The 24,772-nt window shown below is 34.3% G+C and overlaps 1 protein-coding gene across 2 annotated transcripts in view; it reads left to right on the top strand.

Annotated features, from left to right (window-relative positions):
• PCSK6 (proprotein convertase subtilisin/kexin type 6) overlaps nt 1-24,772 on the top strand; it is a 241,877-nt gene that overhangs the window by 21,982 nt on the left and 195,123 nt on the right. For both annotated transcript variants that reach the window (XM_023497530.2, XM_003755590.4), the window contains exon 2: nt 18,979-19,083. In XM_023497530.2, coding sequence (XP_023353298.1) covers nt 18,979-19,083 — 105 coding nt within the window. The remainder of the gene's footprint in view (nt 1-18,978; nt 19,084-24,772) is intronic.

Consider the following 24,772-nt stretch of genomic DNA (forward strand, 5'->3'; position numbering starts at 1 on the left):
TGGATATACAACTATGGAAATATGACTTTCTAGTGTTAGTATCATTTTTTAAAAAGTTTATCACAAATGAATTTTTATCTTGATTAATAATGTATGTTGAAAAAAATCTAAAGTCTGGAACTTTCTAGGGTAAATCTATAGAAAATTTCATCTACTAACAAAGTATAATATTGTATCATAATTCTATGAGATATCAAACTTAAAAAGACAAAGAAATAGATTAAATTTGGAAACTGAATATAGGTTCAGGCATGAGAGATGTTTTTATAATTGTGGAGTTAGGGGAAATTATCAAAGAGAAGATCTTATGTTTGAGAAAGTGCTATAGATTTCTGAAAGTGCTCATTGATAGTTCAAAACATCAGTATTGTTTGACTACCATGTTAACATCTTTTCCTCTGAAATTTTCAACTCTGTCTAGTGTAGAATTTTTTTTTCTCCTGAGAAAATCGTCTTCTTGTAGTGAAGATAAAAGGAAAAATAAGATTTATTTTATGGAAATTTACTTTATATCCATTCTTACTGGAATGCATCCTTTCCATATAATGAAAAGTAAATACCTTTATTTTCTTTAGCTGCAATATCTTTCTTTATTTTACTTGAACAAAAGAGGTTGAGAAATTTATTTTTTTGTTGTTGTGAGCAGAAAAAAAGTTGCCTTGTATATTTTTAAATCTTCCTGTCAGTTTCCCTTTCCAGCCCATCCTGTCTTACCATTAAAGTATGAATAAGTAATGACATTCTATCATCTCTGTCCCCATCTCCCCAAATAGAAGGGGTATTTTCTTGTTTTCTCATATTAAAATGTATTTTTGCCTATCATTTTAATATACATCTAAGAAATAGGAATTAAAGATAGGAACTATGGGAAAGGGGATGAAGTTAACGTCTCATTATTCCTTTCAGATCTTTTTATAAGTAACTCAAGAAGCCACAGGGAGGGAAGATTAAAAGTATAAATCCAATATATAAAAGAAAACAATTCTCTAAGTTAAATAAAATGTGGGTAGGTTCATAGGAGATACACAGATGCTACCTATGGCACTGCCCCTCGACATGCTTTCTTCTTGGATTGGGTTAAGCTTACTCACCCTGCTTATATTTATGCTTTCAGGTCAAGGTTGTTCCCTATGGGTGTTGACCATGAGGCTACAACTCATTTTTGGGGTTCTAGGAATAAGTGTGATATGAATGAAAACATATATCTATTACTCAAAACTATAAGTGTTATTTTCTACCGGTGTCCTTTTCACTTAAATGAATTCATTCAGATAATAATAACAACTTAATTATGAAACATTTACTAAAAGAGGACAAAACTGACAGTAATCATAAAAGGTCTGTACGTTAAATGGATTTTTACACTTTTCCACCAAGGGACATGGTGTAGGCATAAATACCCACGCCCTGCCCACAGGGACAAGGTTCATGAGTAGGCAAAATGCATGTATCTGGTATAATTCATAACTCTGCACTGTAAACCTTGATATCCTTGATTTCTTTAGGGAACAGTTTGTACTATATATCATCTACTGTAGAGAACTGCTCTTATTCTATATTTCTCCACCCCTCTACTAGGGGAGGCCTAGTAGAGTATAAGTCTATTTCCCAGTAGTCCCCAAAGAGTTCTTTTATTCATGACAAAAAACTTCTAAGCTCTAAAAATAGTCATGTAAATTAGCTACTGGGAAACAATATACTGCAGTCATCAGTCAGGATTTTTGTCTCTGAGGTACTGTTTACTTTCAGGATCTCTCAGAATCTTGGCTTCTCTTAAGCCATCTTTCTCTGTGTTTTTCACAAAAATTTCCTGTTTTAGGTCCTTTCAGTAAATAAAATATCCAAATAAGAATGGAGTAGTGCATTCCATAAGGCAGTATGGTAGATATTACAAATGAACTGAAAGAAATTGTTCTTTTCAATTTTTAGTATGACTCCATGTTAAATACCTTATTTTGCTTTTAAATGTCATGTCATAATTAACTTAAATGGAAATGAAAATTAAGATTTAGAGAAGAGGATATGATAATTTTGTTTACAAGAATAAAGCATCTGAGAATTTTCCTTTCCAAAGTCTTGAACCTAAACTCATTCATACATGCTGGGAAGAGTTAAACACTTCATTGAGAAAATATCCTGATAAATCTATTTTTCATATGACTTTAGGTACAAAAGTCCTATAATTAAAAAAAGGCATAAAGCTACATTCTGAGTTGGAAATTTAGATATACAGAATATTGTGACTTAAGGAGGGTGTCTTCCTTCAAATCGTATTTTGGTGAAATCATAACAGATGTCTCATTGCTTAGCTTTTTTTTAAATTATTGGCCTGGAGTTGGATCACAGAAACAAAATGTCATCTCTTGCTACCCTTTACATCTGCTGTTAATTAGAATTCTTGAAGTTTGTGCATGAATGTAGAAGTTAATTTAAATTTTTCTTATCTTAAAGAAAGCTGATCATGAGCCATCTTAATAATTTGTCAGATCTCAGATGCAGAATTTTAGAGCTGGAAAGCACTTTACAAGTCATCAGATGTAACCATCTCATTTTTACATATTAGTAAATTGAGGCCCAGAGGGACCAGGTAGTTTTTAGCCCAAGGTCTCACACACACCTAGGTAAAAGCTTAGATTAGAACTTGATTCATACTGAAATGGATGATCTGGTATCCTAGAAGGGTGAATCTCAGTTTAACCACTTATATAAATGATCCCAAGGTGCCAAGCCTAGAACTACAAAAAAAAGTAAAACAGTTCATGAGAATTAACAAATAAGTAAATAAAGGCAATATATACATAGTATATATTGTATGAGGGACATAGAATTGTGATAGTGGTTCCTTAACCAATTTCCCTTTTAGGAAATGCCTTATCCAACAGGGAACAAAGATAGACTGATAGAAACAGAGACCAGAGAGCAGTAACCAGCTTTGAGGAGCAGGAGCAGTGAGGATAATTTGCAATGGATTCTAGAGAAAATAGCTGTGGATTTAAGAATTAAGCATTAGAGAGAAATGGACCTAGGGAGTGTAGGTGAGCTGCCCACCCTGTAGAGATTGTGCTCTTAAGCAAAGCAATGCCACAAGAAGAGAAAGTACCTCAGGATCTTGTAGTCCTAAAGATGGGATTGCCTTTTTATATGTGTGAGTATATATGTATATATGTATATATCACCCGTGTTTATATATGTATGTGTGTTCACACATATAGGTAGATAGGTCTAGGTCTAGATCTACTATAAGTGTGCCTCACTTCAGAATATTCTGAAGTTTATGCTCACTCCTTCCACTAATGTTATATGTAATATAGGAGACTCCACCATAGTATTATGTAGCTGCTGCCTTGTTTTGCCATCTTAATAAATATCTTTGGTTTGAGCTAATTGTCTATCGACTTGCTATTAAGAAAAAAGTTCACCACTGGGGACTCATGCACAATGGTTTTAGTAGTTCAGTTCTTACTCTAGGGTCCAAACCTAAAGATCTGTCAGTGTTGATCTGGGGATGTAGCTTAGAAGAAGTTCCATATACATAGTAAACGCAAGTTTTTTTTGTAGGGAATAGTAAGGATGAGAGAAGTAATAGCTAGAAGAATCAAGAAAACCCTTTTGAATGAGGTGACATTTGACCTGAGCTTTAAAGGAAGCTAATAGTTTTAAGAAGTAGAAATGAGGGAGAAAAGCATTATAAAAATGGGAGACAAACTATGCAGATTTAAAGCAGAAGATAAAATGTCATTTATAGGTACAGAGTAAGAGAAAGTTCCCCATTTAACTATTTAACGTTTAAGTGCCAGGCTAAAATGTAATGAGGTTACATTTTATTTACTCCATTGTCATGAGTTTATGAAAATAAGTGTACTCTGGTGGCTTTTCTGAGGATATGAATCTTCTTCTTGGCTTCTGTTTTCTTCTTCAAGGAAAACTACATAATAGAACGTGTCATAGAAGTTAAAACTGTTCAGCATGAGAATCATCTGTAATTATACTTGATCCATGTCAAAGGAACATTATTTCTCATCCACTTCCATCCTGTGATTTTGATGTTTATCGATACTTTGGGCAAAGGCACCAGAATTATTCAACTACAGTGATGCTCTGTGTGTATCTGTATTTGAAAGTTCTTTTTTGGAAAAAATTATGTTATGAGTTAGAGAGTTCCTATTAATAGCATGTTCCTATTTAACAAAGTCTCTAATAAATAATTATGGCATTCTTTTTCAGGAAAAATTATCAGGGAAGGGAGATGGAAAGTAGAGAAGAAATTGATTATTTTAAGTTTAAAAACTGAAGGACCATTTCTTTGAAAATAACCTAAAATTCATTTGAGATTAAAAATACCTAATACTTTTATTTCTTTATTTCAAATCTAATCTAAAATTTTCCTCTGAAAAGAATCAAAAACCCTTCTATTTTTTAATTTACTTAAAATTCCGTGTTTTTATAATTTAATTTTCAGTTCCAAATTCTCTCCCTCTCTCCCACTCCTCTTCCATTGAGAAGTCAAGAAAAATAGAACCCATTACATATATATATATATATATATATATATAAACATATCTATCTATCTATCTATATACACACATAGAGAGAGAGTCATGAAAAATAAATTTTCATATTAGCTATATTGGATGAATGGATGGAGGGAAGGGAGAGAAAGAGAGTTAGAAAGTCAGAGAAGTTAGAAAAGAAATAAAATATGCTTCAGTTGGTAGATCCATATGAGTTCTTAGGAACCATGCACAGTGAGTCATTGTATTGATTAGTTATCAAGTCTTTCAAGTTGATTATCTTTGCAATATTGGTGTTACTATATAAATTCTTTTCCTGGTTCTACTCACTTCATTTTGAATCAATTCATACAGTTCATACAAGTCTTCACAGATTTATCTTAAAACATACACATCATTGTTTCTTATACCACAATAGTATTTCTTAGCATTTATATACCATAATTTGGTTATCCATTCCCCAATTTATGGGCATCCCCCAGTTTCCAATTCTTTGCTCCCACAAAAAGAAATGCTATAAATATTTTTGTACACATGGATTGTTTTCCTCTTTCTTCAATCTTTCTAGGGTACAGACCTGGCAATGGTAACTGTAGGTCAAAGAGTATGGCCAGTTGAATGGGTCTAGTTCCAAACTGATTTCCAGAATGGTTAAAATTGTTCACAGATCTACTAATAGAGAACAGATACTAATAGTATCCTTAGTTGCTATAGCCTCTCCAGGATTTTGTCATTTCATTTTTTTTTTTTTTTGTCATCCTGGCCAATCTGATGGAGGTGAGATAGTACCTCAGAGTTATTAATTTTCATGTCTCTTAATAGTCATTTAGATCATTTTTAAAATATAGCTATTGATAGCTTTGATATCTTTCTTTGACCATTTATCAATTGGGGATTGAATGTCATATGAATGCGAGCCTAATAACCTTTCTCTTTCTGACCTTCTATAGTTTACAATTCAGCACGGTTTGGAACATTTTCAAAAGGATCTAGTAACATTAAGTACTAGATAGAAGAACTTCATAGCTTCAACTATTACATGGATTCTACAGCATTTCACTTATTTATAATATTTTATCTGTTTAGATGTTTAATGTTTATCACATCACCCCCGAATTTAAATTGGAATAAGCATCACTAGTGAAATAAATTATTTTCTTCTGAACTAACCATAGACTAGAAGCAGTAGGTTACACATGCCATTTGACAATTTTTTTTCCTATGGGTTGGACAACCATAAGTACTGGAAATTGAATCTGTGCTTATAGTGAACCACTCCCTTTACTCTATGTCTACATGCCACCAAAACAACTGATTTAAGGTGGGGGGGGGGATGATAAAATGATATTATAGAAATATAAAGATTTCATTTTCTCGGAATTTACTGATTTCGCTCCTTAACCTCAATTAAATTGTTTGATATTCTTAAGAAGAATTTTAAAGGAATTAGCAGAAGTATTTATCCTGTCTCACTTCTTAAGTATATGCTACATTCATGGAAAGTAGTGTTGTTACATGCCATTGGATTTAGAGTTAGAAAAGAGTTTGGAGATTATCATACTCTAGTCATCATTTTACAGATGATGAAACAGATGACCTACCTGAGGACACATAAGTACTGGGCTAAGCCCCCAATCCTGGTTCTTTGGCTCCAGATCCAGAGTTTCCATTACACTGAACTGCCCTCTCATTTTTTTCTTTTTGTTCCCTCTCATTCTTGGCTCTATTTTCTTGGTTTATCCTTGATTACTCAGGTATCTAGACTTACTTCATCTTCCTGTCTCCATTCTTCTTTCTTTTTCTCTCTTTTCAGGATCTAATTTCTTTCACCAAACTCTGTGTTCATTATTTTTATCTAATTCAAGGAATTTCTTTATGTAACGTGAAATGAGAATTTTTTTTTAACAGGTTGGAAAGTGTTTATTTCAGTTTAGCAATATAGAATGCACCATCCCCAACTATCCATCCTCAACTCCTGTCCTGGATTGCTTCAGTATATGTTCTCTTTTAATCACTAGAAACAGGAGACTCCCAGGAACCCTCTGGTGCTCAATATGTCAACTCTGAGTACTTAGTAAACTTTTCCTATTTGAAGTGTTAACTGCAATTCTGTCCCCTTTTTTTCTGAATGAAATATCATAAACTTCAAAGCTTGTGAGAACTGCCTGAAATAACAAAATGGATCCATTCCAATGCTTTTGTAACATTATCCTACCTTAATTGGGCTAACAGAATTTCTCAGTGTATATATCTACACACCCATTAATAGCTTTTTAAAAATGGCATGCTTTCTTTCCATTTGGGATCTGAAAAAGCTCTTTGTTAGGACAAACTTTTAAATAACACTGACCCTGGTCAAAAAGGAGATATTTGTTCAGCAGTCACCTGAGAATTTTCAGTGTGAAGAAGACGCTTTTACTACTTTTCCAGTGCTCCATAAAGAAAATGGAGTGCATCACAGAGCTAAAGCTAGAAGGGATCTCAAAGACAAGTCAACCTCTTAATTTTACAGGTGAGGAAACTAAGAACTAAGGTAGTTAAGTGTTTGAGCAGTCATATAGTAGTGTTTCGACTACAATGAGAAAAAGGTAATAAGTAGGGGAGATAGGATTTGAACCTAGAGCCAGTGCTTTTTACACTGTACCATGTCACTTCTTATTCTAGGAAAAGGTATGAGAATCTGACCCAGGTATCCAGACAGAGTAAGTATACCATAGGAAAACCAAAATGACATTATAGGTACATCGCACAGAATCTGTTGGCTTGTGGAACCAGCTGCACTTGACAAACAACCCCAGAAAAGAGCATCCCTCCCTTTAAATGTGTACTTCCCATTGTTAATCAGGCCAGATGCATTTTTGAAGAGCTTAATTACACAGTGTTGGGTTTTGAGTGATAGAATGAGAACAACTTGGAACTGAGCCAACTCACCCTCTAGGAGTTCACTGCTGCCCTTCTTATAAAGGTAGCTTTTTTTGTGCTATACACACACACACACACACACACACACACACACACACACAAACTCTTAATTAATCAACCCTGATTTCCAGTAGGGAAGGGATGGGGAAAAGAGGTCCCTAATGTGGTAACAAATCTCTCATTTAGATATGGAATTATGGGGGAGATTCCAAATGAGTGATTATTGGTACTAAAGAAAGATTTCATCATTAATTTTAGACCATAATTTTTTGGTTTGAGTTAAAATTTTTTAAAATGCTGAAAATCACAGATTTAGACGTGGAAAGGATGTTAAAGGCCATCTAACTTAACTCTTTCATTTTACAAATCAGGAAACTGAGGCTCAGCAAAGTTAAGTGATTTGCTCAAGGTCAAACAGGCAATGTTAAGAATGCTGAATTTAAGAAACAACTGAAAAGATTAATTCTAACTGTCCTAGAGAAAACCTCCGGAAAGACTTGGTTGGAAAAGTTTTATTCAAAGTGAGATGCTGAAGTCACTGAAATTTCATATTCAGAATTTCTGAGTTGCATCCCAATTAGAGGACTAGGCTATGGCCAAATTACCACATCAAACTTCCTAATCTAAATACAGAAGCCATGGTAGTTTAGAGACAGTTTAACAGTAGAAGTTAAACAATTTTGTTGTTTATAACAGGTTGAGCAGTTTTGGTATGTATCGGGAAGAGATATAGATTCTAATAGGACCATTTGTAGAGCTGCGGAGAGTTGGGCAATATAAATACTGGGCTGTAAGAGATCTACCTAAGTTGTGATTATTTTAGTAGTATAATGCTACTGTTTATATATTTGTCTGAAATAGGAAGTAGTTTATTTTTTAAATGCATAAAAAGCACTGTCTCCCCCCACCCCCACTTCCTTAATTTTAAATGCTAGGAGACCAAATGCTAGCTAAATATAGACTCTGTCTCCGTTCTTATTTATAACTTTCTCCAGACTGAAGTCGCCAGGGTGAGCCAGAATTAATTTGGTATGTGTTTTTATAGGCTCTAATTAGTTGGTTTTTTGTTTTGTTTTTTGTTGTTGTTTTTAAGCAAATGAACTATGATTGATAATGTTACATAATTGCACTCAAAATTGTGGACCTAGAGAGGAAGGAATTCCTAGAGAGGAAGTCTGTTCACAGAAAGTCATGTCTAAATGATGACCTTGAGAAAGTATAGCCACTTGAATGCAAACACAATGCAGCTGCTCAGCAAGTTGTGTCTCCAAACATCTGTTTTGCAGCCAAGGGGAGTCATCATGAGTGATAAAGTGAATAGTTTTTTTGCAACGTCAGAACATACATCTACAATCGTTTCTTTCTGAGACCTTGAACTGTGACATTTTCTCACTATTTGACTATTTTCCAAGGAGGGTTAATGACATAGGGAAAGATAAGTGGCAATTTTCGTATACCAAAGCATGCGCTTTGCAACACAACTTCTTATTCTTCAAGAATATTGTTTATTCTTGGGCTTCTGAAATTGCTCATATGTTTGAATTCACATCACATGAATTGTACTTAAATGCAGCAGCATTATGTTTTGTGTCAGAGGAAGGAGTATACTGGTGAAACCACAGATCTCTGAAATATTGAAGGAAGTATTCAGCACCTTCACTGAGTTTAGCAAATGATGCAAATGAAGGTTGGATTTACAATACAAGGTGTTCCTTCCCACCCTTTACCCTTATTCCTCTAGGTCTTTATAAAATATAACATAAAAAGCCTACTTACTGTCTTTTAATGTTTGAGACAGCAAGGTGAGCTAAGACTAGATATACTCCATAAGCCTTTATTACTAATGGTTCCCAGCACAACTCTGTGCAAACATACCTTGTTTCAATAAGGAGGGATTTACATGCCTTACCTCCTCACTCAAAAAAAAATATCATGAGAATTGAACTTTCTTCTATCACCTCCCTCTCCCTCTCCTTCTCTCTTTCCCTTTCCCTCTTCCCCTGTCTCTCAACATGACTCTTGTCTTATCACATTTGGCTTTCCTTATTTGGTATTGCTCATTGGTCAGTGGTCTTTGATGAAGATATTTTCTAGTATTTGTGTGTGTGAGAACATGTACACCTAAGGGTACATTTTATAGTAAGCAAAAGGCATTAGGGAAGAGCTTCAAGACTAAAGAATGAAATATTGGCAGGGAACAGCTGATTATTTCCTTTTTTTAGCTTTTTATTTTCAAAATATATAGTTTTCAACATTTACCTTTGCAAAATCTTGTGTGCAATTTTTTTCTCCCTTGCTTCTCCCCACCCCCTCTCTTAGAGAACAAGTAATCCAGTATATGTTAAACGTGCAATTTTTTCTGCATTTATCATGCTGCACAAGAAAAATCAGATCAAAAAGGGAAGAAAATGAGAAAGAAGCTAAGAAGCAAGAAAACAGCAACAAAAGGTGAAAATACTATGTTGTGATCCACATTTAGACCCCATGGTCCTCTTTCTGGATGCAAAGGGCTCTTTCCATCACTGGTCTATTGGAATTGGCTTTAATCACTTCATTGTTGAAAAAAGCCACACTCATCAGAATTGATCATCATATAATCTTATTGTTGCTATGTACAATTTTCCGTACCAATGAGTATAATTTTTGGTTCTTCTCCCTTTACTTAGTTCAAGTAAGTCTCTCCAGGCCTTTCTGAAATCATCAGCAGAGTATTTCTAATGAAGAATTCTGTCTTATCTTAAACATGAACTACTCATGTGACCTTGGACAAATTATTTTACTTGTCCTCAGTTTTTATATCTGTAGAGGGGGGAAATGCAACAAAACTAGTTTCCAGGCAGGTTGTGGGATATTTATTTAGTGCTCATGGTCACCTTGCTTTGTTTTAACCCAGGATTACAAAATGAAATCAGACTGAGATGCTGATGTAGAGCTTTTATCATATGATTCTGGTGTCAGAATTCTTCCATCAGTACAATTGCCTATGTGATATAAAACCAAACTCCTAGGTAGGCATTTAAGGTCTTGCATGAATTGGACCCACCCTATATTTCCAACCTCCATTACTTATTTATACACATCTTCTCTAGCTAGTACTGATCTTTTCATCATTGCTGGTATACTTGTACTTTATTACTTCCATTCCTTTGCTAAAACTGATTGTTCCAGGTGAAACCATCTGTCTTGTCTTCTCAATTATATCTTTCTGAACTTTTAAGGCATACCTGAAATCTATCAAAATCTTCTCAAAATATAATAATCTCTCCCCTCATTGAAATCATAGCTCTATGAGATCTTTGGTCTTTTGAGATTAAATTTTCTATGGTTAACTTCTCAGGTTTCTTCATTACCCCCCCCCCCAAATTATAACTATCTTATCTCTTTGTAAACTACCCTACCCTTCTACCCATTTGCTCCCTCCCCCCAGCACTGCATCTGGTGATCACAAAGCAGGTACTTGTCAATTGTTTGTTTATTTGATTTTGTTGTCATGGCAAACTAAAACATATAAGCTGTTTCTTTTAACACAGTCTTGTCAAAAAGAAAATCTAGACTTTTTTTTCATCTCATATGTACTTTGATTCCTTTTCTTCTTATGTTCATTGACAAGAAATTTTAATGAGAATTCTTTTATGATTATGTTTATCAGTTGATAGGTTTAATTATGACTTAGTAGTGTTCTCCCTAATGAAATGGGTAGCAGTATACATAACTAACATCTTAAGATTAGCTGAGATTTTAATATTCTTGATGTTGCCATTGTAGTTTTGTAGTAGTATTGATAGTATATAGCATTGTAGTTTTATAGTATAGTAGGTCAGATTAGAGGCATAGATTTAATTTACAGAAATTTACAAAAAATATTTTTTATTTTATATAGGGAAGAGATCTAATGATCTTGGTTATGGAGGGCATTACATCTCCCAGATTTCTAGGATCCAGGATTAGGCTCTTGGCAACGTAGAACTGAATAGTAGTGTACTCAAATAATCTTTAGAGTTGTGCGATTAAAAAGAAATACATTTCCAGGAAAGGGAAAAAAGGGACTAGCCATCTCAGAGGGATAATCATGTTGTAAAAATTATTATTCCCTATTAGGAAAGCAGACTAGTTACTCTGAAGCTAGAACACCATTTTCCAAAGGATAATTAAACCATATAGTATGAATATTCTCATAGCAGAAATATACTATATTGTTGTAGGGAAAAATACAGCAATTGTGAAATGGCATAAAGCAGTTGGTTCAAATGAAGGAACTGATTTAATTGCAACAAAAATATCCATTTGAAGAAATAGAATTTTTATAAAGAGTGTTTTTTAAAACCTACATTTTTATTTTAAAAAATATATCAGGTCTCAATGTGTTTTTGCTCTTTTTTAAACTTCTTACATAAGAAGTGTTTTTAAATGGAGAATCAAGTAAAATAGGAAGCCTTTTTGCAAGCCTTTATGCTCTGCATAAAATATTAGCTTTCATCATTAATATTACTGTCTGCCAACTACTTGTCAAACTGTCCTTGAATATTTACAAAGACAATGCCTTACTGATAACTTAAATGAATAGGAACAATTTTGGATTTGGCTGTTTTTTCTGATGTATCTATTGATGTCTGAAAGGGAAGGCTATGATAAGAATATAGTGGACAGAGGATTAGATTTGGAATTAAGAGAAGCATGGACTTCTGTGTCTTCAATTGCCTTATCCGTACAACAAATGGTTTGAATGAGTTTTCCTTCCAATTCATTTAGTCTTTACTATTTGGGGACAAATATCTCCTCTTTGAGTTCACATGGTGGTAGTTGTTGCCAAATATATATCACAACACAGAAATTATGGAGGTAAAAACTTAAGTTTTATTATTATGTTCAAACATAACATACTTGTTAAGGCCTCGGAGAAAACCTGAATGTTCATGAGAATTCTGACAAGGCTTCTTAAGGGCAAAATTATATCTGAGTGTCAGAGAAATGTCTATTGTAATCTGGTACATTACTATTGGGTCATAAAAGTTAAAGAAGGTTGATACAAAACCCTGTACTTCCTTCAATATCATAAAAATTGGATAACTCCAACAGTCACAATCTCATCCGTCCCCCAAAGAAACAAACTTCTTCAGACAGACTCTATAGATAAACGAGATAAGATTACAGATTAAACTACATTTAGACGGTTTATAGATAGACCTACGAAGGAGGAGGATTTCTATGTTGCCAAGGAGTCAGGGACAACTGAGATTCTTCCCCTGGCTTCTTATCTAAGGAATGCTTCAGGCTCTGACTAAATTTTTACATCCCATGGGACATGTTTTGGTCTGATAAGGTTAATATGAAAACAGACTTTTAGTGGATCAGAATTTTCAGGAGGAATAAAAGAAAATATGAAATTCCTATAACAATGCCTTACAACAGGGAGGCCATCAAATGTATGCCTTGCCTTTTAAGTTCACTGAACAGTGTTCTATGTGACAGTTAGACTAGTCCTTGATGTTTCAGTAATCCTATTTGAATTTCAACAAGGTAAAGAAGAGGTTGAAAAAATAGGGCTGTGGCATGGAACATAAATGGATGCCTGCTGGTTGCATATTGACTTAGAAAACCACAAATTAACATTATCTGTGCTGTATTGTATTTTTATTTATTTTGCTAAACATTTCCCAATCACATCTTAATCTAGTTTGCCCACAGGTAAGAGTTTTGTGGCTAGTGGCAGCATGTTTGTTGCATCTTCTCAAGAGGTTGCCAAGTAAATACTACAACACAGCCATTGGCTTTACCTGAGATTCCTTTTTCAGAGCCGACCATGTTTCATGGTATAGAATGCTTGATGTGACAGAGGCTCGTTGGGTGGCAACGAGCAAGTCACATCACCCCACTGAACTCCAAGTTTCCTTATGCTTTAAATGTGGGGACTGAATTCAATAATTTCTATTTCCTATTCTATAAGATGATATTCCTATGAATCCTCTCCATGCTTTTTCCTATTTCCCTGCTTGTATTCCCTTTATAATCTGTACGTATGGAGTTGGATGATATCTCCTCTGAAATCTATTTGAGCTCTAGATTGATGTTCCTATTGTTTCACAGCAGAGGACTAAATATAGGAGGGTCATTGAATTTGAAATTATGGCATAGCAGTGATAAAGTGATAAAGTCAGGCAAAAAAAAATACAAAGCAAAACCCAACAGTATAAACTGAAGCATGGTTTAAAAAAAAGATGATGCTGACATTTTATTTCTTTTTTCCTCAAGAGTATTTTATTTTTCCAATTACATATAAAGATAATTTTCAGCATTCATTTTTGCAAGATTTTGAGTTTCTCCCCTTCGGCAAGTCAGAAATTAATCTGTTATAGGATTATCCATATGCAGTCATTTAAAACATACTAATGTTTTGTCATGTTGGGAAAGAAAAATCATAACAAAAGGGGGAAAAATACAAGAAAGAAAAAAGCAAACAAACAACCCCTCCTCCCCCCAATGAAAATAGTATGTTTCGCATTCAGTCTCCAATTCTCTTTCTGGATGCAAATGGTATTTTTCATCCCAAATTTATTGGAATGATCTAAACAGATGCAATTTCCTTAAAATTTACATTTTTATACACATAAATTCATATAAATACTTCTTTATAAAAAAAACAAAGCTTAACAAATATGGGCTCTTACTGTTAGTTGAAGGGAAAGTCACCATTTATGACTCAAGCACTCTCAACTTGCATCCTTTTATGAAAAAGATTGCACACTAGCTATTGGACTCTGGTCATGAAGTAATGGTTGTTCTTATTGTTCACCTGTTTCAGACTCCTTGTGACCTAATTTGGCATTTTCTTGGCAAGTTTACTGAAATGGTTTGCCATTTCCTTTTCCACCTTCCTTTACAAATGTGAAAACTGAAGCCAAAAGGCTTGAGTGACTTTGTTCAAGGTCACACAACTAGTAAAGGGCTGAGGATAGATTTGAACTCAGGTCTTTCTGGCTCCAGGTCTGGTACTTTATTACCCACCTAATTGCTCCAAAGTGAAGATGAAGGATGGGATGTTGTTGGTGGGAACAGAACATCAGTCTGCAACCATTTATTAAGTGCTTATTATTTGTGGGGACACAAATATAAGCAAAAATAAAGGCGGAATGATAGCACATAAAAAAATGAAAGTTAAAAAGCAAGGTCAAGGCATGTACAAAAATGTTTATAGCAGCCTTTTTTGAAGTGGCAAGAAACTGAAAATGGAGTTGGAAAATGGAGTTCTCCAACCCATTAGTTGGAGAATGGCTGAATCAGTTATGAATGTTACAGAATATATTTCTATAAGAAATGACAAACAGGCTGATTTCAGAAAAGCCTGGAGAGGCTTATATGAACTAATGCTAAATGAGGTGAGCAGAACCAAGAGAACATTGTACACAGCAACAAGATTATATGATGATCAATTGTGATAGACTTGGCTCTTTTCAACTATGAGGTGATTCAAGGCAAATCTAATAGAATTGTGATGGAAGATGCCATCTGCATCCAGAGAAAGAACTATGGAGACTGAATGTGGATCAAAGTGTAGTATTTTCACCTTTTAATTTGTTGTTATTGTTGTTGTTTTTCTTTCTCGTGGTTTTTTTTTTTCCTTTTCTCTTTTGACTAATTTTTATTGTTCAGTATGATAAATATGGAAATATGTTTACAAGAATTGCACATGTTTAACCTATATTGGATTACTTGCTGTCTAAGGAAGTGGGAAAAGGAAAAAATTTCGAACACAAGGTTTTGTGAAAGTGAATGTTTAGAACTATCTTTGCCATGTATTTGGAAAAATAAAAAGCTATTTTAAAAAAAGTGGAGATAGAGTTAGTAGTCTGGGGCCTTTCCTCCATTTGGGGGAAAAACTTATTAATGGGGGAAAGGACCAATAGGAGCAGAATCAAGAGGCAATTGATGTGTGGTAGTCAAATCCAGGAAATTAGAGATAGCTATCCCATTCACTAAAATGAAAGTTCTGGGAAAAACATAGCAATGGAAGTTCTTCCTTCACATTTCTGTCCCCTTCATCATACTCTATAGAGCAAGGCCAACTCCACACAAAGGATAAGAGAAAGAACTTGCTGTTATTTTCAGATTTATTCCCTTTTCCACCATGTACTATACTCTGATTTTGTAGTAATTGGAATAGTAATGTCCATGTCTTTGGCTCCCGGACTCAGTCATTGGGAGTTGCTTTCTCTATGATTGTGATGGGCCCGATAACAGGTTTCCAAACAGAAGTGGAGAACTGGTTGCTACAACACACAGGTGCTCTTCTGACTGGTCAACCCCACGAGGACCCATCCACTCTGTGGTTAGCTCACTGATAGCTTGAGATATGTTCTGGCTGGTTCTGGATTTGTCAAATAACAGTTGAGCACTGACATGACCGTGAAGGAAACAGGAAAAAGAATGTTTAAGTAATTAGTGAACTGCTGCAAAATTAGAGAAAAAGCAGCTGTCAGTAAGTTAGAACATAGTTGCATGTGTGGTACAACCCAGAGGGTGAGCAAGTTTAGCTGCCCCCGGAATTTGATGTGGTGTGCATGCATAGATTGACAATCCTTTTACTCTTGCCAATTGAGAATTTATTTTACTTTTAGTTTCTTCTTTTTTCTTTGAATAGTCATCAACTTAAATGCTTACAGTTTAAGACCAATGTATAGCAAGCAAATAAGTTAACCTAACATCTCCAAGGAATAGTGCTAGTTTGTAGGTAAACATGGTAATTAAATATTGCCACAAGTTAAGATTTCATTAATGCCTTCGATGTATAAATAGCGGCCCTGACTTAGTTTATGAGCTAAGCTTTTGACATAATCTTTCACTTCATTAAAGACAAGTGCAGGATTCTGTACCTGGGAGGAAGAAAAATAAAATCCATAAATGTAAAGCAGGAAAGAAAAAAATAATGTGGAAATATGACAGCAAAAGGTCTAGAGATTATAACAACTAGTAAGCTTAGTGACTTCATTAGCAAGAAAGCAAAAAAACCAGAAGGAATAAATAAATTTCTAGTGTATATTAATGAGGGAATAATCAATTAGATTTCATAGTAAAAATTATTTAGCAAGAGATGATGACCAGTTCTGAAGTCCATAGCTAAAAAAATTTTTAGAGGATCCAGAATTGGCTTAGAGGTTGCAAATTGAGATGTTAGGAATTGGGAATTATGTAGCCTGAAGAAAGGATTTTTGAAGGCCTATTTAGCATTTTAACAAACTTACAAATATAAAAAAAGGTTCCACTTTAGAACTGGAGCCAGCTAGGTGGCACAGGGGATAAAGTACTGGTCCACAAGTCATGAAAACCTAACCTCAGATCTGGCCTTAGCCACTTAAAAGCTGTGTGGCTCTGAGCAAGTCACTCTGCCCTATTTGTTTCCTCTTCTGTGAGATGAATTAGAAATGACAAACCATTCCATGTCAAGAAAATCCCCAATGGTGTCACGAAGTGTTGGACATGACTTCATCACCACCACAACAACAATTTAAAATACTAGGAGGAAGTGTCTTCAATAGTTCATGAAAATAGAATGAAAAGGTTTTACGCTATGGCACGATGGATTTAGAATAATATTAAAAGGTTCTGCTTTTAGTGGTTGTTGGACTTTAGAATAAGTTATGGGGGAAAGATTTACCCCTTTTGGGAAGCTTAAGTATGGTGGTCCTGCCTGAAGACAGGATACCATTAGATTATTGTTCAAGATTTCTTCCAGTCTTCAGAATGTGATTCTATAATTTGTTCTGAGAAATTTTCTTTAAGCAGAAAATGGGGAAACTCTAGGAATTTTGATATTATCTAGCCCTTTCACAATATGAATAATTCCCAAGAAGACAATTATTTGTGTTTTTATTGAACTCATTGTTTCAGCTAAGTACAAACATTTATTCTTAGAAACTTTACCAATGGGGCAAAAAATACCAATGAAATATTTTTTCTAATTTGAAAAAAAAAATATATATATATATATATATATATTAGTATAGATGGAGTCTGTAAAATCCTCTGATTCTAATATCTTTATTTTATAGATGAAGAAACTGAGTCAGAGATAACAAATGGTTTGCCCAAGGTCAAACAGATAGATAGTAAGTGGAAAGACAGAATTTGAACTGGTTTCTCTGACTCCAAATAAACATTTCGTTCCTTTGGCCACTTGGGAATTTCAGTTCAACTTTTAAGCAGATTGGGGCCTGGAAAACACAGTTAGCTAGTGAATTTTCAGGTAGTAGCATAATATTTAGTCTCACAATATTGAATAGAGAGCATGGTTTTATTTTTGTACTATGATTTATCAATATGTATCTAAAAAGAGAAATTTTAATTCATCTTTATGTTAATCCCTAGATAATTTAATCTACCCTCCTGAGTTCAACTGTTATTTCTATGCAGATGACTCCTAGATCTATATCACTAACTCTGGGCTTTCTTTTGAGCTTTCATCTCATTCATCAACTGCTGATTAGACATTTTAAACTGTATATCCAATAGTTATTTCAAATTCTCCTAATCCAACCCAGAATTCATTATTTTCTTTCCTTCTCAAAGCTTCCCTTCTTTCTAATTTTCCCATTTCTTTTGAGGATACTGTGACCCCTATTTTTGATGAGGACCCAGGTTTATCAGCTTGCAAGTGATCCTCAGCTTTTCAATCTTTCTCTCACCATCCTTAACTGCCCTATAAGTCATATTGATTTTATCTTCACAACATCCTGTTTTTCAATTTGGAGAGCTACCACCTGATCACATTTTTATGGGATTATTACAGTACCCTCTAAACTGGTCTCTCTTCCCACTTCAAATCTCTTGTCTCCCAATCCTTCATTCCTACAGCCACCAAATTGATGTTTTCAAAACAAAATTTTGATTACACCACTCCCCTTTTCAAGGGGCTCTATTGGCTTATAAGATCAGGCTTTTCACTTTCTGAAATTATTTTGTACTTAATTTGTATATATTTTGTTTTCTTATCTGTTTTTATGTTGTTTTCTCTTGATAAAGTGTAATCTTCTTGAGGCCGGGTGCTACTTCTTATTTTATCTTTGTGTGCTGAACACCTAGCAATGCCTGACATAAGGAGGCAACAAGTGATTGTCGAATGAATTGTGGAGACAGAAGTAAAAGAATTTATGTTATTTTAATGGCAGCTATCAATAGTGATACCAAAAATAAGAGGGCCATTTTTTTAGATTAGAAGATTAGAAATATATTTACAAGGAAGCATGAATGAGCAGGATACTTTTGAAAGTAAGGTAGAGAATTTGTTATATATGTTAAAAATAAAGCAAGCAACATGAAATAGAGAACCATGGTTTCATTGAGAATCTTTTGTATTCTATGTATAAAATGTATTTTGGAGAACTTTTAAGATCAGATTTTTTAATCATTATTTAAAAATAGTATGTAAAAAAGACAAAGTTTTCTTGAGACACAAAATAAAGTTCAATTTGAAGAAGTACAAAGCTATAAGAACTGTCAAATTTTTTCAACTATTTACAAGATGCAATGAAAACAATCTTTTTCTTTTTTTCAGATTGGAAACCTGGAGAACTATTACCATTTTTATCACAGCAAAACATTTAAAAGATCAACCTTCAGTAGCAGAGGCACCCACACCTTCCTCAGAATGGATCCAAAGGTAAATACTTGTCATCCCCAGATGAAATTATCTATTTGAAATCCAAAACAGTCTTTTTTTTCCCTTTTGGTTCATGCCATTAGTTCCAGAAATGACTGTGAGAAGAGTCTATAATTTTCTTAGCTCCATTTCCAATAAAAATTAATTTGGTGTCCCTATGTTTGGAGAAGAACTGGACAAATTAAAAAACATTATTTGGCAATCTGAAAATATTACTTTTAGTGCCTTCTTAATATGACTATTAGCTGAAAATTAACTTAGTGATATCATAAGTAGTTTTGAAACTACCAGCACAAAAAAGATTTATAAGCAACTCAATATTTAAATCTTTTTGTAAGGATAGAAGGGATAGGAAGTTTGAGTAATTTTTCCAATATTGAAATTAGAAATTGAATAACCAACCTGTTCTGTGATATCACCTTCATATTACCTTAAATATCTTACTTGTATGGAATTATTTGCATGTTGTATTCCCAGTTAGAAGGTGAATTTCTTTATGTTGGGGAAATGCTTTTTCTTGTCTTTGTTTCCTCAGCAGTCACTACAGTATCTGGTGTATAAGTAGGTATTTCACAAATGCTTGTTATTGTTGTGGTTAGTAAAATCAAACATTAGGATGACTGGGTGCTGTGGATAGAATATCAAGCCTGGAGTCAGGAAGACTACATTTCCCTATAAGCAATCTTTATTTCAGCCAAATTGTCCTTATTGCTTTTCCTCACACATAGCATTCCATTTTCTGTCTTCATGTTTGGAACAAATTTCTATTTCACATATATCTCTTTCTCTTAGAGTCTCTTATTTACTTCAAAATTCTTCACAAGTAACATTTTCTACCAGAAGACTTTTCTGATTGGCCTCTTCCACCAAAATTTACCTTGTAAATATACTTCTTGAAATGTATGGTGTATTCCTCAATAAAGAAGAAACTTCTTGGTGGTATAAGACTGTAATTTTTGTCTCTGTATCCTCAGCATCTTGCATAGTACTTGGCAAAGAGTAGGCACCCAATAAATGCTTGTTGATTGATTGATTGAAAAATAACATCAATAACAAGGAGATGCTTAAATACATGTAATCTGAAGGAAGTCTTCCATTTCTAGTTTTTAAATAATTCATTTTTACTAGGTGATTATATTGACTTCCTAAAAGAGCTAATCTTGCTAAATATTGATATGCTATAAATGTTACAGTATTGAAAGTGCTGTTCAATCTGGCATCTCATTGATTCTTTTAAAAAGCAGCAGTAGGCACAGGCAGCCTCCAAGTCTCCAACAGGTCATGTTCCAAAGGTTTATTTGTAAGTTGTCTCCTTGGAGCACAGAATGCATTTTTCCCATTAAAATAGTGCTTTCATGGATGCCTAGGTCCTTAGGTCAATCTGCAAAAAGTTTATTTAACCTAGAGTGTACCTGATGTTTAGTACTATTTTAACTATATTTAACCACCTTTTAAAACCTTGTTTATGGAAAAATAAATTTTGAGTTTTACCTTTGGATGCCACATCTCACCTTGTCCCTGCCTTGGTGATAGTAGTTCTCCAAGCCTGGTAACTGGAAAGTCAATAGATTTTGTCTAGAACATGAGTCTTTAACCTGGGAGTTCATGAATATGGTTTTTTAAACAAATATTTTGATAATTATATTTCAATATAATTGACTTCTTTCATAGTTCTAAGTACTTTATTTTTTTCTACTTCATTTAAAAACATTACACTGAGCCATCTCTAGGCTCCATCAGACTATCAAAGTGGTCGATAAAGCAGAAAAAGTTAAGAACCCTTAGCCTAGAATGAGTAACTTTTTATTTTCTACATGTGTGTATGTATGTGTGTGTCTATGTATACACATATTCATATAAGTGTATATACATTTACATCTACATACATATATGCATATATGTGTAAGTATACATATATATGTATGTATGTGTTTGTAGGTGTATATATATATATATATATATATATAATATAGATAAATAGCTAGGGGGAGGTGTCTTCTTTTAAGCCCCTGATTTTATGAAGTGTCTAAAAAAGACAGGAAGAAGCAGTCTTTACAAAAGGTATATATTCTGATATTAGGGCTCCTTAATGAGTTTTATTCATATGAACCTCATGAAAGCTTACTTCACTTATTTTTGGAGGACTGATTGCAATATTTGAACCATTTTTATATACAATAATTTATTATTTCTTATAACAAGAAGAATGAGGAGAGGCTTTTCTTTTATTTTCTCTCCTTGGTTTAGGGTAGTTATGGGGAAAGGATGTATCTCTAAATGGGTACACAGTATGGAACTTTGGATAGCAAGTTTACTAAAGTGCCCAGAGTATAGTCTTCAGTAGGAGGTAAAGTAAGGCTGTCAATTGTATATTCTTAAAGACTCAGAGTGGGAGGAGGGCAAGCTGACTTGATTGCATGCATTAGTTTGAATTCATGTGAAACCATGTGCAAAAAATAAACAGAATCTAGTCACGGAGGAAATGTGAGCTATGTGGTAGTGCTGAAATGAAGGGGATAAGGTTGCAAATGGTCTTCCATAGTTGGAAGAAAAAATCTTGGCTGGGGAAGAGGGTTGATCTAGCTTTTTCCCCCTTTCCTTTGCTATAAACAAGTAATTGATCTACTATGAAGACAGCATCTTACTTAGCATTATAATCACAAACATTAATGGAATGGTCAGCACTCTGGTAGAATGCCCTAAGAGCCGAACTCTGATGAAATACTGAAAATGCCTGGAAGTGGGGGGGGGGGGCGGGGAATGGGAACTGTTACTTTTCTTCATAATTTCTTATTCTTTGAGGTCTCTAAGGAGTCTGTTGTTACTTAGAGCCAGAATTCACAAGAAATTTGAGACTTCCAGATTCTAATCTATGTTCTCTCAGTGCTAAACTGCACCCACTTTCCCTTGTTTGTTTCTTTTTTAGCATCCAGTTTTTCTTTAAAATGGTACTGACAAGATTTTCTCCATATTCATCCATGGATTTTCTACAAAAGTATTTATTGTTCTCTGTTCTCAGTCAACAAGCATTTACAAGCATTTCTACTACATAGAAGGAACTCTATACGATGAGTTTAGGATTATGGAGGTAGATCTTTAACTCAAAGTTTACAAATGATAAAGTGCTACATGTGAGGCATAAACCTTTATGGCATTTCTAGGATGTTTGTCTTCTATCTAGTTGCTCAGTCCTTTCAGTCATATCTGACTCTTTGTGACCCAATTTGGGTTTTTTTTGGCAAAGATCCTGAAGTGGTTTGCCATTTCTTTCCCCAGCTCATTTTACAAATGAGGAAACTGAGGTGAACAAGGTAAGTGACTTGCTCACTAGCACATAGGTAGTAACTGTCTGATGCTAGATTTGAACTCATGAAGATGAATCTTCCTTCTTCCAAGCCTAGTTTTACTACTGTGCCACCCAGCTGCGTCTACTATCTGGAATGTGTCCCATAAATGGATACAAACGCTTAGGAATGTTCAGCGACTTTATTTTATTCTGTCTTTGTCTAGGAGTCAAAATTAGAAGAAAGTCTGGAGATCTTCTAGTTCATCTTTCAACTTACAGATTAGGAAACTGAAAGCCAAAAAAGTCATGATTTGCCCAAAGTTAAATGAATAACAAGTAGTAAAACCGTGATTCAATCAAAATCTTCTGACTCTGAATCCCATGTTCTTTCCAGTTGCCTAGTCAAGGAATCTAAGAGGGTAGGCATATGTATTCTTTCTATAACTCTTTTGCATAGTTCAAATAGAAATTCCTTTCATATATTACTTCTTAATAGCCTTCAGAATGGGTTGACATCAAAGCCATCCCGCCAATATAAAAAGGGGGGAGGATGAAGAAAAGGCAAACAGTCCAAACATTCCAGCCTAGCTAAAAAACTTGACATGATTGGCTGATTGTTTCTCACTGTTCTAATTAAATTTGTAGCCCTAGGGAAAGCATAGAAGGCATCTGAACCAATTATATATTCAGAATTGAAACTGAAATACCTCTGTTTAAATTAGCCTGCTATAATGCAAACCAAATCAATTAGCTGTCAGTCTTACTAATATTTACTTTACCCAGCCTTTTGAGCCAAATATTTGGCAAAATTAGCCAACTTTTATGTAAGTGTTTAGCATTATCCTTTATTGTAGCCAATCAGTGTAATTTTCTGCATTTACAAAGTATTTTGCAACACCTTGGTATGTGGAAAACTGTGTAATTAATATTATTCATGAAAGAAAAGTTGTGGTTTAATTTTATTCTGAGGAATTGGGAAGCAAAGTAACCATAGTTTGAATGAGCCAACTAAAAATGAATGTTATAGAACTTATAAAGAATAAAGCTCAATCAGATGCAGATGGTCTTCTCTTTTCCCTTCTCTTTTGTCCTTAGGGTATATATGAAATTTGGTAAATATGGAATTTACAGTTTTCCCTTCTTTCTGTATACATAAAAACTGAGAGTTTGTGCATATTGTGAAAATGGATAGGGCAAGACCTTCTTATTGCTTTCATCCAATTGAAAGATCTTTAACTATTTGAGGAAGGAAGAGACTATACATAGTGCCCTGCTAGGTACTCTTTAGAGAGAAGCTTAAAGTCTTTATCATGTATTCAGTTTTCAGTCTACCATGTTTAAAAAAAGAGTCAGGGAACATGGTTAGCCTTTTCTGGAGTGTAGGCTCATGGTGGGTTGATCATTCAGCCCAACCACTGAGAATTCTCCTCAGTGTGAAGTATCAGTCATTGAGCTTTTCCAAGGCCTGTCATTTAAGCAAACTGAAAGCATTTGTTTTCAACTTGTACATTTGCCAGAAGTCTGGAAAAGGGTGGATACTGCAGATCAGCCAATAGTTGAAAAGACTCACAAATAAAAAATTTACTTGTTTCGAGTACATTCCAAAGTGGCTGATGGTAAGATACTGCTGTCTATGTCATCCAAATTTGACATTTTAACCCGATGATTTTGGTCCAGCCCTTTCTCAGGTTGCTGTTTTTAACCCATATCTATCATTCACATATTTAAAATTGAAAGAGAAAGGACTTCTCTTGATTAACACTTGGCATTTTATAGGTGAAAGATATAAAACATTGGGGGGGGGGAGTTATACCCCTATTTCACTGACTCAAAGTTCAGCAAATCCCCAGTTAATTGTTGGAAGACCTGAGGTAGGCATCAGGTTTTGTAGTATGGAAAGTTTCCGCAAGACATTAATGACATCCTTGCATTTTCCAGCAGTGATGGAAAGCGTTAAGCAGAGCTTTCCATTACTTGCAGTTGGAATTTTATCTGACAGTTTTGTCTGCTAGAGCTACTAAATAGACAAACAAGACTTTTTGGCAAATTAAAGCAAATAGCAAGTGATCATAATGACCACAGGGTTTGCATAATTATGAACACAGTCCCATTTTATAATCAGGTCTTTCTAAAATTATCCTTGTAGAGCAGAAACCCATAATGTGAAGTAAAATCCAAGAGCTACCATGGAGCATAGATAAAAAATAAAGTCCTGCTCATTTTCTGCCCCTCATCATACCCCGCTTTGTCTAATAGTGACCTCCCAAGAAGATTTTCTACCTGAACCACAGAAAGGATTCAGAACAAGATGTCTTTTCATATAAGCAATAAAATCTTACAAATTCCTACTACCTTTTGGAAAAAATAGTGTGAAATGGTAAAATATCTGAATTACTAAGAAAT

The sequence above is a fragment of the Sarcophilus harrisii genome, chromosome 2 (assembly GCF_902635505.1).
Source record: "Sarcophilus harrisii chromosome 2, mSarHar1.11, whole genome shotgun sequence".
NCBI classification, from domain to species: domain Eukaryota; kingdom Metazoa; phylum Chordata; class Mammalia; order Dasyuromorphia; family Dasyuridae; genus Sarcophilus; species Sarcophilus harrisii.